Source organism: Anolis carolinensis, chromosome 5 (genome assembly GCF_035594765.1).
Source record: "Anolis carolinensis isolate JA03-04 chromosome 5, rAnoCar3.1.pri, whole genome shotgun sequence".
In the NCBI taxonomy this organism is placed as follows: domain Eukaryota; kingdom Metazoa; phylum Chordata; class Lepidosauria; order Squamata; family Dactyloidae; genus Anolis; species Anolis carolinensis.
The window spans coordinates 17,926,291-17,941,701 of record NC_085845.1 but is presented as its reverse complement, the minus strand read 5'-3'; the positions used below and the strand labels follow the sequence as shown (position 1 = coordinate 17,941,701).

Genomic DNA, 15,411 nt, shown 5'->3' with positions numbered 1-15,411 from the left:
AGCCAATAGGACTCACTTGGAGCTATCCAAGGATTTGTTTTTTTCCTATACTCTGAATAAGGGGGTTTCTGTCACAATAATTTTAGGTATGACCTAGCTTTACCTATCTTAACTAGAACTCAGCTGCGACTTGACTTCCAGTTCGAACCTTAGGTATCATACAATGAAAGCAACCACCATAATCTGCCACCAATTTGGTGCTATTACATTTTCTGAAATTGGATAATATTATAGTTTACCCCCCCAATGTATTTATTTATTTACTATATTTATACCCTTTCTCTAACCCGAAAGGGACTCAATGCCTTAAACACATAAAATTCCAAAAATTACAGTTAAAATTAAATTAAAACAAATTAAATATTTTAAAACGTTACACTCCATAATTAAAATCACGCCATCCATAATCGTAGTCCAAGCAATTCCTGAGTCATTTCACATATTCCCAAATCTGTTATTGCACTTCACTATTCACCAAAAGCCTTATCCCACAGCCAAGTTTTTAACCTTTCTTTGAAGGCTTCGGGGGGGGGGGGGGAGCTGATCTAATATTTCTCGGGAGAGAGTTCCACAGCCATGGGGCCACCACTGAGAAGGCCCTGTCTCTTGTTCCCACCAATCGCACCTGTGAAGATGGTGGGACCAAGAGCAGGGCCTCCTCAGATGATCTTTATCTCTGAGATGGTTCATAGAGAGAGATACATTCGGACAGGCAAGCTGGGCTGGAACCGTTTAGGGGTTTATAGGCTAAAGCCAGCATTTTGAATTGTGCTCAGTAGCAGACTGGCCGCCAATGGAACTGATATAAGCAGGAGGTTGTATGCTCCCTGTACGCCTCTCCAGTGAGCAATCTGGGTGCTGCCCGTTGGACCATTTGAAGCTTCCGAATAGTCTTCAAGGGCAACCCCATGTAGAGTGAGTTGCAGTAATCTATTCAGGATGTAACCAGAGTGTGGACCACCATGGCCAAGTCCGACCTCCAAAATCTTCCCCTAAAATGATAACTTGGAAACTAAAACTAGTTATCTCTGTCTCATCAGATATCCCAAGATGGGCATTCTTTTTCAAAAGAAAGTTATACTAAAATTATTTCAGGGACCACAACTACTTTGTATGCACATTACATATTTATTGTACACACCTGGCATTTTTTTTTTAAAAAAAATCTTCTTTCCCTTATGCTGTGATTTTCCTACTCTCAAACCATTATGTTCAGGAGCTAAGAATCTTGCTGCCAAGTTAAGCTTAGCACTAAAAGTTCTCCAGAAATGAAAGATTTCCACAGTTTGTTGTTGCTGTTGTTATTTATTTTACTTGCTTTTATACCTAGTTTGTCTTCCTGGCAGATATAGTACTTTCTGCCACAACAGCCAGAAGCTCACACATTTTTCTGGAGTTTGGTGCCAATGGAGTTTGGAGAAGTGCATATGCTTCAATTTGTCAATTATCTGTCAATGTCTTGGGAAGGTAAGAAGAGGAAGGAAGGAAGGAACGAAGGAAGGAAGGAAGGAAGGAAGGAAGGAGGGGCATGGCTCAGCCCATCCTTGTTTACCAGCCAGGTAACTTCTCTTCTACCTGTTTGTTTAAGCGAGACAGTCCCTTGAAGCAGTCTATTGGCTATTTATAAACAACAGCACAGAAATTCAACATCTGGCTGTAGACCTCTTAAGTAACCTTCCTTACTTTCCCCAGCCCATCCCTGAATTACTACTCCCTTTCAGAAAATCCTCAGAGCCAAACCATATTTGTGCAGGGACCAGGACAACTTACCTCCGTGAACATGTCTTGCCGCCTCCCTACATGGCAGGAGAGGTTTCCTGTTTTCATACATTCCCTTGTCAGCTGTGCTCAGTGTCAATAAGGTTAGTGCCTTTTGTGCGGGCGGGCGGCTGGAGAGGGAGCCCTGACAGGAAAGAACTTTTTAATCTCCTTCCTCACACTGAGCCATGCGAAGGCAGCAGCAAGCAAGCGCTCCCAGGCACAAGTCCCTTGGCTGCTCTCCTAAAAAAACGCTCCCTCAAGTACAGGGTTGCTAAGCAATCTGCGCCGTGGTGTGTGCCCCCACGCAAAACACTCTCCACTGCGCCTTGTGCGTTCGCAATTGGCAACATCCTTCCCTTTGGCAGGTTTGACTTGTGCAAAAGACCGTACAGAGAGTTGTTCAAATTAGAATAAAATATACACCGGTGGAGAGGTTTCATCTGTGCTGTTTCAAACTTCTAGTTTGATACAACAGGGAAAAGAAGCATTAGCCACAAAGGAAGAATAAGGAAGAAAAATGCAACCCAAAGTCCAATGGGAATTACATACAAAAGCAAATACATCAAAGCAGTGGGTTTTTCTCTCTCTAGGCACTTAGGTATGTCAAACCTGCAGTTTGGTAGGGTTTCTAAAGATTAATTTGTACAGCCTTCCTCACTTTTTGTAATACTATTCCATAAAAGTAATGCACTATTTCATAATGGACCGGTTGTAATAAATCCATTAATAACAGCTTTCCTCTGCAATATTGAAATTATAGTAATTTCCATTAGAACTGTTCCCTCTCTATTTTTTAAAAAATATTATTTTCGATTTGCACATACACATAGATGTTTCTATTTGTGCAAACACAAGAATGCAAACAAAGTTTTTGCTGCTGTTTTTATTTACAAGTACTGGAGTTCACACATCATGTATTGATCAATAATAATGTTCAAAAGATGCTTCATAATTTAGGCAATTACACATCAGAAATTAGCATTTATTAACAAAGCAAAGCAGCCACGTTGCTGAGTTGTACACTTAATATGGTAGAATACACTGGCTTGAATCCAGTTGAGAGTAAAACATACCTAAGACCATTAATTCTTTCTATAGGCTTAAGCTGTGTCTGTGCTGAATTAAGGATAATGCCTGTTACAATACTAAAAGGAGGCAAAAACAGGTCCCTTATGGCATATTTAAAATCTTGTTCAGAACCATTTTCCCCACCAGATGTTCAAGAGCTGGAGTCACATACACACACCAAGTTTACACAGAGAGTTCTGTGGCACCTTACCAATGAACATAGTTTAGTCTTTAAGCTGCCACAGAAATGTACAAACTTGTGGCTGGTTGGTACAAGCAGTTCTTGTTCTCTGTGCGAACCATCTCTTCACAGGCAGACAGACAGGGAAACTTCTGAAAACTAGCATTCAATCATCTCTATGGAAAGCCCTGTAGATAACACCAGCTCTCATGGTATTTTTCTCTCTAGGATCACAGGCACTTAATATTGACCTGCTCAAATTTGGTTAACAATTTTGTTGTGCGCCTTCAAGTCATTTCTGAACTCCACCAACCATAAGGTGGATTTATTCTAGGAGTTCTTGCTAAGACTGTTCAGAGGGCATTTGCTTTTTCCTTCTTCTGAGGCTGAAAAAGTGTGAACTGACCATGGTCACTCAGTGAGTTTCATGGCCAAGTTCTTCTGCAAGAATATTTGAAAAACGATTTCTGCAGTGCTTCAAAATATAGAAAAGTTACAAAGAACTAGGAAAGTACTTCAAAAACATATGCTTTTCAAAGAGAGACTTTCATACCACTCTGTAAACTATGAGATGGCCTAAAACCAAAGATTGTGGTGTATACAGGCAGTCCCCAAGTTACAAACATCTGACTTACAAATGATTAATAGTTAATAACAGGAAAGGAGAGAAATCTACCCCCTGGAAGGGAAATTCACTTTTGAAAGCGTTATCATGGGGGAAAAGGTGTCTCCACTAAAGCTTTATCACTAATCCTTGTTTCCACAACATGCCAAATTTTTCAAAATCTGATTATTATAGGGACAGAATCTTCTGAACAGGTGTGTGTGTGTGTGTGTGTGTGTTGCAGTTACACTTTAAATATGTGCCTGTTCCAACTTACATCCAGATTCAACTTAAAAACAAACCTACAGAACCTATCTTGTTCATAACTTGGGAATCAAAGTTATGAAGCCAAAACTGTCATCTTACCTTCACAGACCGGGAAGTGGTATTGAATTCCTGATTCCTCTTTAAAATTGGTACTTTGAATTTTGCTAAAACTTTGCTTTTCAATGGTCAATGTTTTGCTATAATCCCCTCAGGAGCCAGTTGAGATGGCTATTATGTATTATCTAGCACTACCTGTAAAACCGATACTTTTCTTGGTTTTCCAGGCAATTGTCTGGAAAGTTACCCCAGCATCTCAGCAAATTACTAGAAAAGATACCACTCCAATAAATTTTCTAGGTCTTCCAGGGCGACTCTATGATAACTTCCAGAAGTTATTTATTTCCACACTGTTTGCTAGAGCACCAGCTCTGGACCTCTGAGTCTGCACCAGGATAGTATTGTGCAATATCCTTCCGTATGTCCGATGAGAGGAAATTAATGGAGCAGAATGGGAAAACTGGCAAAACATAACAGTGCCATTGCTCAAGGAAAGCTCTGGATGCCAAAATAACTTGGCACTTCTACTGGCCAATTTCTCTGGGCTCAGTCCTGCCTGACTTGTCCATCAGGAGCCAGGCTGAGGTCGGTTTCACTGGAAGAACAGATATGCTAACAATTATTAGTTTCTACGCTGTTGTTTCAACAAAGACTTTCAAAGAAGTTGACAAAGAGTTTTAAAGTGCAAGCACCACTCCCAAACACACACACACACACTCAATCTACAGATAGGACTCTTTTTTCCTATCTTCCAGAAAATGTAGTGACATATAGCGGTTCACAATGCACCAAAATTGCTTGCCTGTGGCATTTATTCTCTTATGTTTGTTCCAATATTGAACTTCTGTTGTTGCATCTAACATTCATACTCTGTAAGACTCAGGGCCCTTCCACACAGCTGAATAAAACCACACATTATCTGCTTTGAACTGGAATATATGGCAGTGTGGACTCAGATATCCCCATTCAAAGCTCATTGTGGGATTTTCTGCCTTAATATTCTGGGTTATATGGCTGTGTGGAACGGTTCTGAGTTTCTTCTCTCTTGACGCTCTTAACTGCAACTGATAATATTCAGAAACTCTTGTTTTTTAAAAAAATGCTGAGCTTCTGGCATTAGCAGGATGAGGAGGTAACAAGCTAAGGAAAAGACTTAATAGTGGGGTGAATTCAACAATCTGGCTTATGCTGTTTTACAGTGGAGTTTGTCTCTTAAAAGCTTTTTCACAATACACACTTGTAGAACTATGATTCTATTTTAGCTGTGATGATGGTGCCCGATGAAATCCAGGAATTTGTATTTGTGGTGGTAGAGCTCTCTGCCTGTGAAATATAAGCACCTCTCACTAAACTATGGCTCCCAGTATTCCATAGGATGAAACCATAGCAGTAATAACGGAACCATATTACTATAATCATATATAGTGTTCCCTCCCTACTTTGTGGTTCGCTTTTCGCTCCCTCACTGCTTCATGCCTTTTTTCTGACAGGTGCGCATGCGCAATTGGTGCCAGTTTCCCTTTTGCGCATGTGCCCTCCCTCTCGTCGGTATCCAGCTGGATTGCGGGCACCGGAGAGGAAGAAGTGCAGGAAGAAGGCTTGCAAAGGGAGAAAGGCTACCTAACTACTAATATAATGTGTAAATATTGAAATAAATATAGTGCCCCTACTTTGTGGAATTTCACTTATTGCGGGTGGTCCTGGAATGTAACCCCCGCGATAAGTAAGGGAACACTGTAGTGTGGAAGAGCCCTTGCTCTCCGTGCAAGATTTAAGCAGGAATAAATCCCTTTCCAGACACCACTCAGCCATTTCCCACTAAATGCCAGGCACTACTTGAAATATTAAAAGGGGCATTTAAAATGTCTCAGATTATCCTTATTTCAGGTGTCTTCCTCTCTCCTCCTGCTCTACAGGAACACTATCTCTTGTTCAGCTGAAACACAGACTTAAAACAACACCAACCTCAACACTTGGAAAGAGAAAGATAAAGACAGACCAGCATCACTGAATCTTTATCTCACTGAAGGTTGTGGCATTTCACGTCATTGTTCTTTGCTCATTGACATGCACAGCACCATTCCCTGCCACCCCAATTTTCACAATCTCTATTGTTCACCACATTACTGCCTCCTTGGAAACATTTGCCCATCATCTGCTCTGGAGTATTGCTCAAGGTTTTCCTGCTGGTTCTTGCTGGCCTTTCATGTCAGTGCAAATTCCACTAATGCACGGAATGATCCAACAGCTTCCTATTAGGAATTCTAGCCTGCATCAAACTGTGCTCAATAAAACCAAAAGCCAAGTAAAAGAACAGGAGATCTTTTAATTTTTTTTTCATTTTTATGCCTGGGGTTGCAAGATGTTCCTAATTTAAAGGAATCATTATTATTTTAAAAAAGGCCTTCTACATCTCAGAGCAGTCACTATTTCTGCTGTGTCACAGAACCAGCTTAAATGTCAGTGTGTCCACAGAGATCAGATTTCTCATGGCAGTTCGTTACAATTTCCCCAACTGACATATTCAACTTGCTATACTATTCAATAGTGACTGTACCATCTGATACAATTTCCAGGTTAGTTTTTCCCAATTTTGCCAGTTAATGCCTTGGGTAGATCACAATGTTGCAAGCTTCAACTTGTATTGAAAAGCAAACCCAAAGCAAAGGAAGCAGCTGGCTTATGTTTATCAAACCTAAAGACAAGTATAACAGAAACTGGAATGTGTGGCCCTGCAGATACTGTTGGACTACACTTCCCATCATCCCTTATTATTGGAAACAATGGCTATGGGTGATGGGTGCAGCAGTCTAACAACATCTGAAGGATGACGTGTTTCCCCAAATTGAGAGGAACATCTCATCCATATTATTGAGGACATTCTATAACAAGTGCCAGATACACCTGCTATAGTAAACATAATTAATATACCATAATCAGAGTTGGACATTCTTATCTTAAATTACAGTTTTATGTAAATATTCAAAAGCATTTAACTTACTGATACCTCAATTAATGTAATTGTATTGGTATATTTTTTGAAATTTACCAGTAGCTGCTGCATTTTCCACCCTTGTTAGTTTTTTTGTGGTAATATTAGGTGCCTCGGCTTATATTCAGGTCGGCTTACACTTGAGTATATACGGCACTCTATGTAACACAAAAGTCCATGCTTTGCTAAGTGTGTCAACCTCTATTATGTTAGACTCAATTTTGTAAAAACATGCTATGGATTCAGATTTTTTGGGGGGAAAAAAAACAAGGCTGGGCTGTAGGATTCTGGAGTTTTGGATCCCAAAAAGTGACTTTCCCAAAATTTCTGGAAACAATTAATTGCTGTCCAAAAACATGTGGAAATTCCAAAGTCATTGATCCTCTGATTGATAGGTAACAATCATGGTAGAAAAAAAACCTAATACAAATATTTTATTTTAAAAAATGTTGCACCCATCACTCTTAACCATTTTTTTAAAAAAACCTGCAATCCAGTGGATGCAATGCAATTGAAACTCAGCACTCTAAGTCCAAGCATGGATTTAAATATTGGGACTGTATACTGCTTAGCCTTTTTTTGTTTGTCTTTTTCTCCAAAAGGAATGATATCATCCCAGATTTTCCTCCATGCCACATTTGGAGCATTTTATCAAGATATTCAGTCGGTAGAGAAATAGCCGCAAAAAAAGCAACACAATTGCGAAAACCTTTTGGCACCATACCGGTAGAATACTGCCAACAAACATAGGATGTATAACATAGAAAAATATTGTTTAAGTTTGTCTTCCTTCTTCCTGCATTTTACCAATTAAATGACTCTGATTTAAAATTCAACACGCTCTGTTCACGATCAATGCCACTTACACTGAAGCTTCTAGCCACAGCTTTGGATTGTCATCCATCACAACAGGAAATTAATTACAAAATGTGTCATTCAAAAAGCAGATAAGCCAAAAACTTGGTAAAAAGCTGAGCTGACTGTAAAAATAGTCAATTCTAGATGTGTGGGAATATGGTGGGGAAGCTTAATAAAAGCCTCATTATTCAATATTCTTCCCTTTTATTTTACTCTATCATGAATCTGTCATGATCTATGGAAGTACTTTTCACACTGTTATTCCACTTGACACAGGGCACACCTACACTAACTATTTAATGCAGTTTGGAAGTGATATTGAAGAAAGTGGTTTCACTGTGCAGAGGATTACACAGGAAATCCTGGCACCAGTATGAGGCCTGGATGGGGATTACACAAACCACAGAGCACTGGTGTGCATTCTTTCATGAGATTTTGTGGAAGTTTGTTGTCTGACTGCCACAGTTTTAAGTTTGCATTACATGGTCAGTGTCGATGGGGTCACAGACTTCTGTGATGGTCTGGCCTTTTTATGTGTACTTATTATGTCCTTATTATGAGCAAAAGTACATAATTACACCAAAAAGAAAGCAATTACTACTCTGCTATGATTCATTTGATACCTATGGGCACTCAACTCCTCTGTGCTTTGTTCACCCATCTTAAAAATGGAAATAATTATTGGGACATGATTGTGGACATACCCAAACAGGCATAGGGGATTTTCACCTGGGAGAGTGCTACCCAAAAACCACACACCCTAATTAAAAAAGAAGCAAGGAAAACCCCTTCTGCTGTGCTAAAGAGTGTTATGACATATGTAGCAAAATAGATCAATAGAACTTCTCCACCCTTTTCAATTTAAATTTCAATTCCTGTCAAGTATATTTTCTTTTTTTCTCTTCCTCTCCATATCCCATATCACTACTACCCATATTTTTATGTATCTACTTTGGCAAAATCTTTAATGAATATATATTTTCAAAAGTATAACAATTTCTGATGGTGGATTTCAAACGTCATCACTCCCTGATGGGCATTTCCATAGTTTAAAACAATAGTTCCCAATCTTTGATCTTCCAAATGTTTTGGACTTCAGCTCCCACAATTCCTCATGTTGGTCAAAGTGTTTGGAGCTTCTGGAAGCTGAAGTCCTAAATACCTAGTGGACCAAAGATTGTTAAGCACTGATTTGGAATAATTCCAAAACGAGAAGCAAAGAGTATATCTTCTAGGAATGTGTGGTCCATTAAAAATGGTTCAAAAGTTATTACAAAACTGGGGGGTGTTGGTGCTTCATTTCTAAAGTGTTTCTAAAGTATAGTTAGTGAAAAATTCACTACTATAACGAGAATAATGAAATTCTGTTACTATTTTGTTATAGTAATTGCGCATAATAACTATAAATGGGGAAATTCCAGGGGCTCCTTTTTCCCTCATTTTTACCACTATTGGGGTGAAACTCACTACAATGGTAGAACACATTTACCACTCTTAGCCCACCAAATTTCAGAACATTTCACTTATCCATGGATTTTTGGAGAATTTTCAAAGTTTTCATAAACAACATAATAAAGAATATATGTTTTTTGTTTGAAAGTATTATTTCCAGTTTAATTACATAATCCTTACTTTGAAAGTAGTGGTTTTACACTACTTTGTTTTTCCACCAAAAACTTTGTTAAATGGGTCAATGATGATGTTAAATTGATGGACTGGATAGCAAAATGTGCTATAACATGATGCCCCTCATGCAAATACAAGATTTTTGTAGTTTAATAACCTTTCACCATGTTGTTATGGTACAACTAATTAGGAAATAACATTTATAACCCAGGAACAAAAACCATATTGTAGAAACCATCAACATACCCCCAACAGATAGCCACCCAGCCTCAGAATAAGGTGGTGGACTGGAAACTATAGCAAAATGTGCTATAACTCAATGTTCCTCGCACAAAGACAAAGTTTTTGCAGTTTAATAAACTTTCACCATGTTTTTATGATAGAACCAATTAGGAAATGACATTTATAACACAGGAACAAAAATCATAATTTATTGGAACTCTGGCTGGCTAGGGAGAGGCAAATCCCTCTGATGTTGAACAGTGCACTGCATTCAGGGAAATGTAGTTTATGGCAGGACATTTTGAATTCTCTGGCATAGGACTCTTCCCTTCCCAAACTACAATTCCCAGAGTTCTGTAATCTTCCTAGAAAACACTGTTCCCTCTTTTCCCCACTCCTAATGCCATTAATTTACAGAAGAAAGGCAAGACACTAAAGCAGTCTTTGGCTTTGCTTCTGGCTTTGCTTCCAGCTTGGCTTCCTTGCACTGAATATAAAACTGACTTTGGAGCTTTCAGAGATTTACAAAACTAAATCGAAAAAGTAAGGGGTAAGTTTCATTTCTTAATTTTTTGGTGTGGGCCATGCCCACGTATTGTATATCACTTTGTAAGAACTAATTTAACAAATTTGATCCGAATTACGAGGACTAATGAAAAATGCACACTTCTAATATCTACTTCTAAATATGGGATGGCCTGAGAATGTGGTTGTGCAGTGCTGTGTGATCATAACGGTAGACACAGCAAACTGCATACCCATATTTTACAAACGAAGTTATTTATTGTAACTGGATTTCACATGGATCAGTTTTGCTGTCTGGCCACTTGAATGCTTGATGCTGAAAATGGCAATCTGCAACAGCAGAAATACTTGTATAGGTTTAGTTTCAGTGCAAAGTGAGTCATAGCGCAATCATCCATGGTGGATTAATTGACTCCACAGTAAAGCCGACTCCTCTGTTCAGATGGAGAGGCTTAACTTGTCAGTGCTGCCGTGAGCAGAAGCCGTCAACAATTAATTCACAGCTGCAGGTGACACACAAGCCTCAAACAGTTAAATGAGCCAATCAGCATTTGACGAAAGATGTGATGTCAACGGAGATCACTAGAGGGGAAAAGTGCTTCTTTTTCTTCTCCCTGGCTTTCATGAAGAGTGGAGAGAGAAATCTCAATGGTTTTGAGATCCAAAGGGCCTTACATTCCCTTCCAGGCACTGGCATCATTCCTAGCCTAATACCTTGACTGCAAAACTAGGGAATTTTTAAGCTGCAGACTGAATCCACTCTCTTCCTGATGGAGTTCCATCACATACTGAAAACAATTCTGTTTTGGCAGCATTCGAGCCTTACTGCAGCTTGTATTTATCTACCACTTCCTTTTGTTTTTCTTGCTATTTTGTAGCTTGCCCTGCTGCTTTGTTTGCTTGATTATTTTACAATTACAGTTTTGACTTACAAATAAGCAAGAATAGAAATATCTGAGCTAATGGCAAAATTTATCCATGCCAAACCTCCATTCTGTGTGTTTAGCTCACTCTTAATTAATTTGGATTAATCAATACAGAAGAACTACAGCTGCATGGACATGATATTCTGAAATGATTGATTCTATACAACATAGAGAAAACTGCCAAACATTGCACACCAAAACAAACAAAACCCAATAATGAAATGTCTATTGAGTAAAACACAAATCTATACTGGGATACATTGGAAAACCACATCTGGCTATCTTGAATAATAGATGATAGGCGCCTAAAGAATATGGAAAAAAGGTACTTGCCAGAAGTGATCAGATCTTTTCAAATTCTGGAGAGAAAAACTATGCCTACTGCCATTCTGCTCAGACCCTTCTGCCATCAACTTCTCTTTCCACCCCAATTTTTTTTAATCTTTCAGTAGGTAGTGTTTTTTCCTAGCAGGAGACTTAACTATTAGGCAAGGAGACTGCTGTATGTTTTTCACCCAAACTTTTGGGATTTATGGTTCCAATTCCACATGGAAAAAGGTGCTTCTTGCCAGGACTTGAAGCCCACAGTATTGCTACTCTCAGGGAAATCTGTGGGTCCTAGGAGTGGGAGGAATGAAGCCTCAATGCCCTTGGACTGAAAGGAAGGGTGATTATCCATCCCTTGCATTGGGTAGCAATTGATTCTCAGCCTGCAGTACTCTATTAAAAGCCAGCTTTCATGCAACATATTCAAACTGGATGATCATTGATTAACAACCCATCCTCCAAGTTGTTGATATAAAGAGACCTCAATAAAAAAGGAAAAACTTAACATTTAAACCAACATTTTTGGGGGCAGTATAACAAAAGGATAACCAAAACAAGCCATTTCACTAACCTCAATTGGTTCAGCAGGTATTTTCAGTTTGGGTAAATTGGTCTTGGCGTTTGCTTTTAAAGTGGTTATCTTCCCATAGGAAGGTTCATGGTATTCCTTGGGAAGAGGCTTCAGCTCTGGAGACTCATCCGGCGCCTGATCTTGACCATCCATTGGCCGGACGTAGGCAGTCGGTTTCTGCTGTATTATTGCACTGGTTTTGGAGGACAAGGATGAGGGAAATGTCTGGGAGGAAGACTGGGTAGCAACAGTCACAGCAGCACTCACGCTGTCCTGGGTTTCAGTATCACACGTTCTAGCCACCGGCTTCTGAGGAGGAGAGCTTTTCTGCCCAGGTTTTTTGCTGCTGTTGCTGCTGCTACTACTCTGAGGCCTGGAATTGAGACGCTGGCCGGAATGTAGAGGCGACAAAGGTGCAATAGGGGAAGACAACGTGGACAACAGGGGAGAAAGATGCAAAAGGGAAGCTTGCACCTCCCGTGTGATATCTTCATCCATGCATCTTTCGCTCTTCTGCTGGCGCCTGCTACTTGGGATTTCTTGAGTCTTGTAGCTCAGCTGTTGGCTTTGCCTCTGTTGGCTGGGCATCCCCCCACTTTGTGAGGCTGGTTCAGTCCTTGAGCGGGCTTTTTGGTAGTGCACAGAGTTTCCTGCTGTGGGAGCACTGGAAGGAAGGGGCCCCAAGGGCTTGTGGTGATAGCTGTTGTTCTGGAATGAGGGGGGCAGGACGCTGGTGGTCTTTTCAGGGAAGAGCGAGCGGTCTGGCTTGTGCGGAGGGATCAGAGACATGACACTCTCCGGGATCCCTATGTAATTCTGCGGGGACTTGGCGGCAATGAGCTCCTTCATCTCTTCATAATCGCCAAACATTTTTTGAATTCGATTGGATAGCTCGTCTGCTTTGTGTATCTGAAATGGTAAAGCAGTCAAGAACAGGAGGGTTGGAAACAATGCAATAGAGGAAGCCCTTGCAAACATCATGAGCAGAGGAATGACAAAAATACCATAACATTACTGGTCCATCTGACTAATAAAGGAGTCTGATCTAACAGCCACAAAGACGCCCACTGAGTTGTTTTAGGAAGCTGCCAATTGTTGTAATTCGCAGTAAATATTTTTGAAAAGCTGAAATGGAATGAGGTGAAAATTACTCCATTTCCTCCCACAGTCCAGAAGGCCACCTTCTCCTTGAAAGATTGCACTGCTTAGGGAAATGAAACAAGGGTCATAGGCAAATATTTACTGTATATACTTGAGTATAAGCCTAGTTTTTCAGCCCTTTTTTAAGACTGAAAAAGCCCCCCTCGGCTTATACTCGGGTGAGGGTCCTGGTTGGCTTATATTTGGGTCAGCTTATACTCGGGAATATATGGTACATTTATTATTTTCCCCTATTATTATCGGTATTATTACATTTATTATTTTTCTCTATTATTGTTGCTACTATTACATTTATTTTACTCTATTTTTTATTATTATTAATACATGTATCATTTCACTCTGATCTTAGTATTATTATTGCATTTATTATTTTACTCTATTTATTATTAAATGTATTATTTTCCTGTATTTATTATTATTATTACATGTATTATTTTACTGTATTATTATTAAAATGATATATAAGCACATTTACATTGAAGAAGATGAGAATAATGATTTAATCAGAGTTGGACAGTCTTATCTTAAATTTGAGCTTTATGTAAATATTCAAAAACATTTAACCTACTGATGCCTCAATTAATGTAAATTTATTTCTGAAATTTACCACTCTCGGCTTATACTTGAGTCAACGTTTTCCCAGTTTTTTGGTGGTAAAAGTGGTGCCTCGGCTTATATTCAGGTCGGATTATACTCAAGTATATACAGTATATATATTGGCCTATTCATAAAGGAGGATGATATCATAAGTTGAAATAAACTTAAATATGTGTACAGTGCTTACATTATTTTTAATGAGAATTTAAAAAGATTATCATGACTATTACTACAGTATGATTTCTGGGGAGTATATTCCAAGATTTTGCACGGACATGCAAACCCTAAAGAAATGAAGGACATCTGGTCAAAGAATAACAGAGAGTTGTACTGGAGAACGTAGAAAGAAGAGAAGTTGGATGTAGATAAATGAAACTGTGGATACCGGACCCATGAACTTGGGCATCAGTTATTTATATCCTGCCCCTTTCCCTGTTTGAGACCAAAGGTAGCTTACTACCATTGAAACCAATATAGTTAATATTACCAGCATACAGAAGTTAAAAGGCAATCAAACTATCATAAAATCCAAAACCAATTAAAACCAACAACAACAACACAACAACACCACATTATACAAGGCCTGAAAAATCAATTAAAGATCAAGGCTGCCCTACAAGACCTCAAAAATGGTCAGGTTCAACAGAGGAGCATGGTCAATTGAAAATGATTAAACTGCTAGAAAGCAGGAGCAGATCCTCTTTTTTGCAACTACTACTCACATACCACTGTGGAGCAGCAATAGTTGAAATGGAAATCTGTCTAAGCCTCACTACTATGCTTTGGAATAATTCTGATTAGCCCCAGCCATCATGGCCACTGCTCAGCAGTGATGAAAAATGAAGTGTGAAACATGCAGAAACGTACAAGGATGAGGGCTTGCTCTAACTCTAGAAAGAACGTAATTGATGGTATAAGGACCCTGCTGTGGCCTACCCTTCAAATTGTAATGCAATAAGATATGCCTAGATACCTTGTAAGGTTTTTCAAAGAGGGGAATGGCCGCAGGGAACGTCTCTCTTTCTTGGTGAGCTTCCTGATTCCTTCTCTCTTTTGCTTGGATGCGGAGCAAATTCCTCTGTTCATTGTACAAGCTGTTGGAGAAAAGAAGAGCGGAAAAAATTACTGTCTGGCACCTCTATCTCTTATATAGTGGAAGTTCCACATTTTCAACAGAAACACTTTTTAAAACTGGAAAATAAAGCAATTAAAGAAAGAAAGCAGGAGATTTGACACAAAACACAGTGCCTAGACTTGTGCCTACAGGCATGCAGTAATGCCACATATAAAGCAATTAACCTACTTGCAGACAGAGAAACGTTTTAAGTAGAAAAAAATGCATGTATGTATGTGTTTAATGTATACCCCTCCAATCTTTCACCTGCCACAAAATTTCAGATTATACCTGCTGGCGACTATGAAATTACTAATACAAAAGTCAAACCACAATTAAACCACTGATCTATTTTGAAAAACACATTTAAAAGAAACTCAACACCCGCTATAGAAAGCTCCATCTGCCACAACGTATTAGAAACCAAATGCCTCTTTAAATAAAATAAATAAATAAATAAATACAAACACCACCAAGCCTTTTTTTCCAAGATCCTCAGTGCAACTGTTTAAAAGCAGAAGTGGTGGCTCATCTACTCTCGCCATCACATTCTT

General features: G+C 39.2%; 1 protein-coding gene across 6 annotated transcripts in view; it reads right to left on the bottom strand.

Moving 5' to 3' along the window:
* The window catches only part of aff1 (ALF transcription elongation factor 1), a 172,062-nt gene that overhangs the window by 76,669 nt on the left and 79,982 nt on the right, over window positions 1-15,411 (bottom strand). For 5 of the 6 annotated variants that reach the window (XM_062981848.1, XM_062981850.1, XM_062981851.1 and 2 more), the window contains 2 exons: window positions 14,717-14,837; window positions 11,986-12,894 (listed from right to left, as the gene is read on the bottom strand). In XM_062981848.1, the coding sequence (XP_062837918.1) occupies window positions 11,986-12,894; window positions 14,717-14,837 (1,030 nt within the window). Of the gene's footprint in view, window positions 1-1,770; window positions 11,917-11,985; window positions 12,895-14,716; window positions 14,838-15,411 lie in introns of those variants that run through there. The other variant, XM_062981854.1, reaches the window with a different exon arrangement.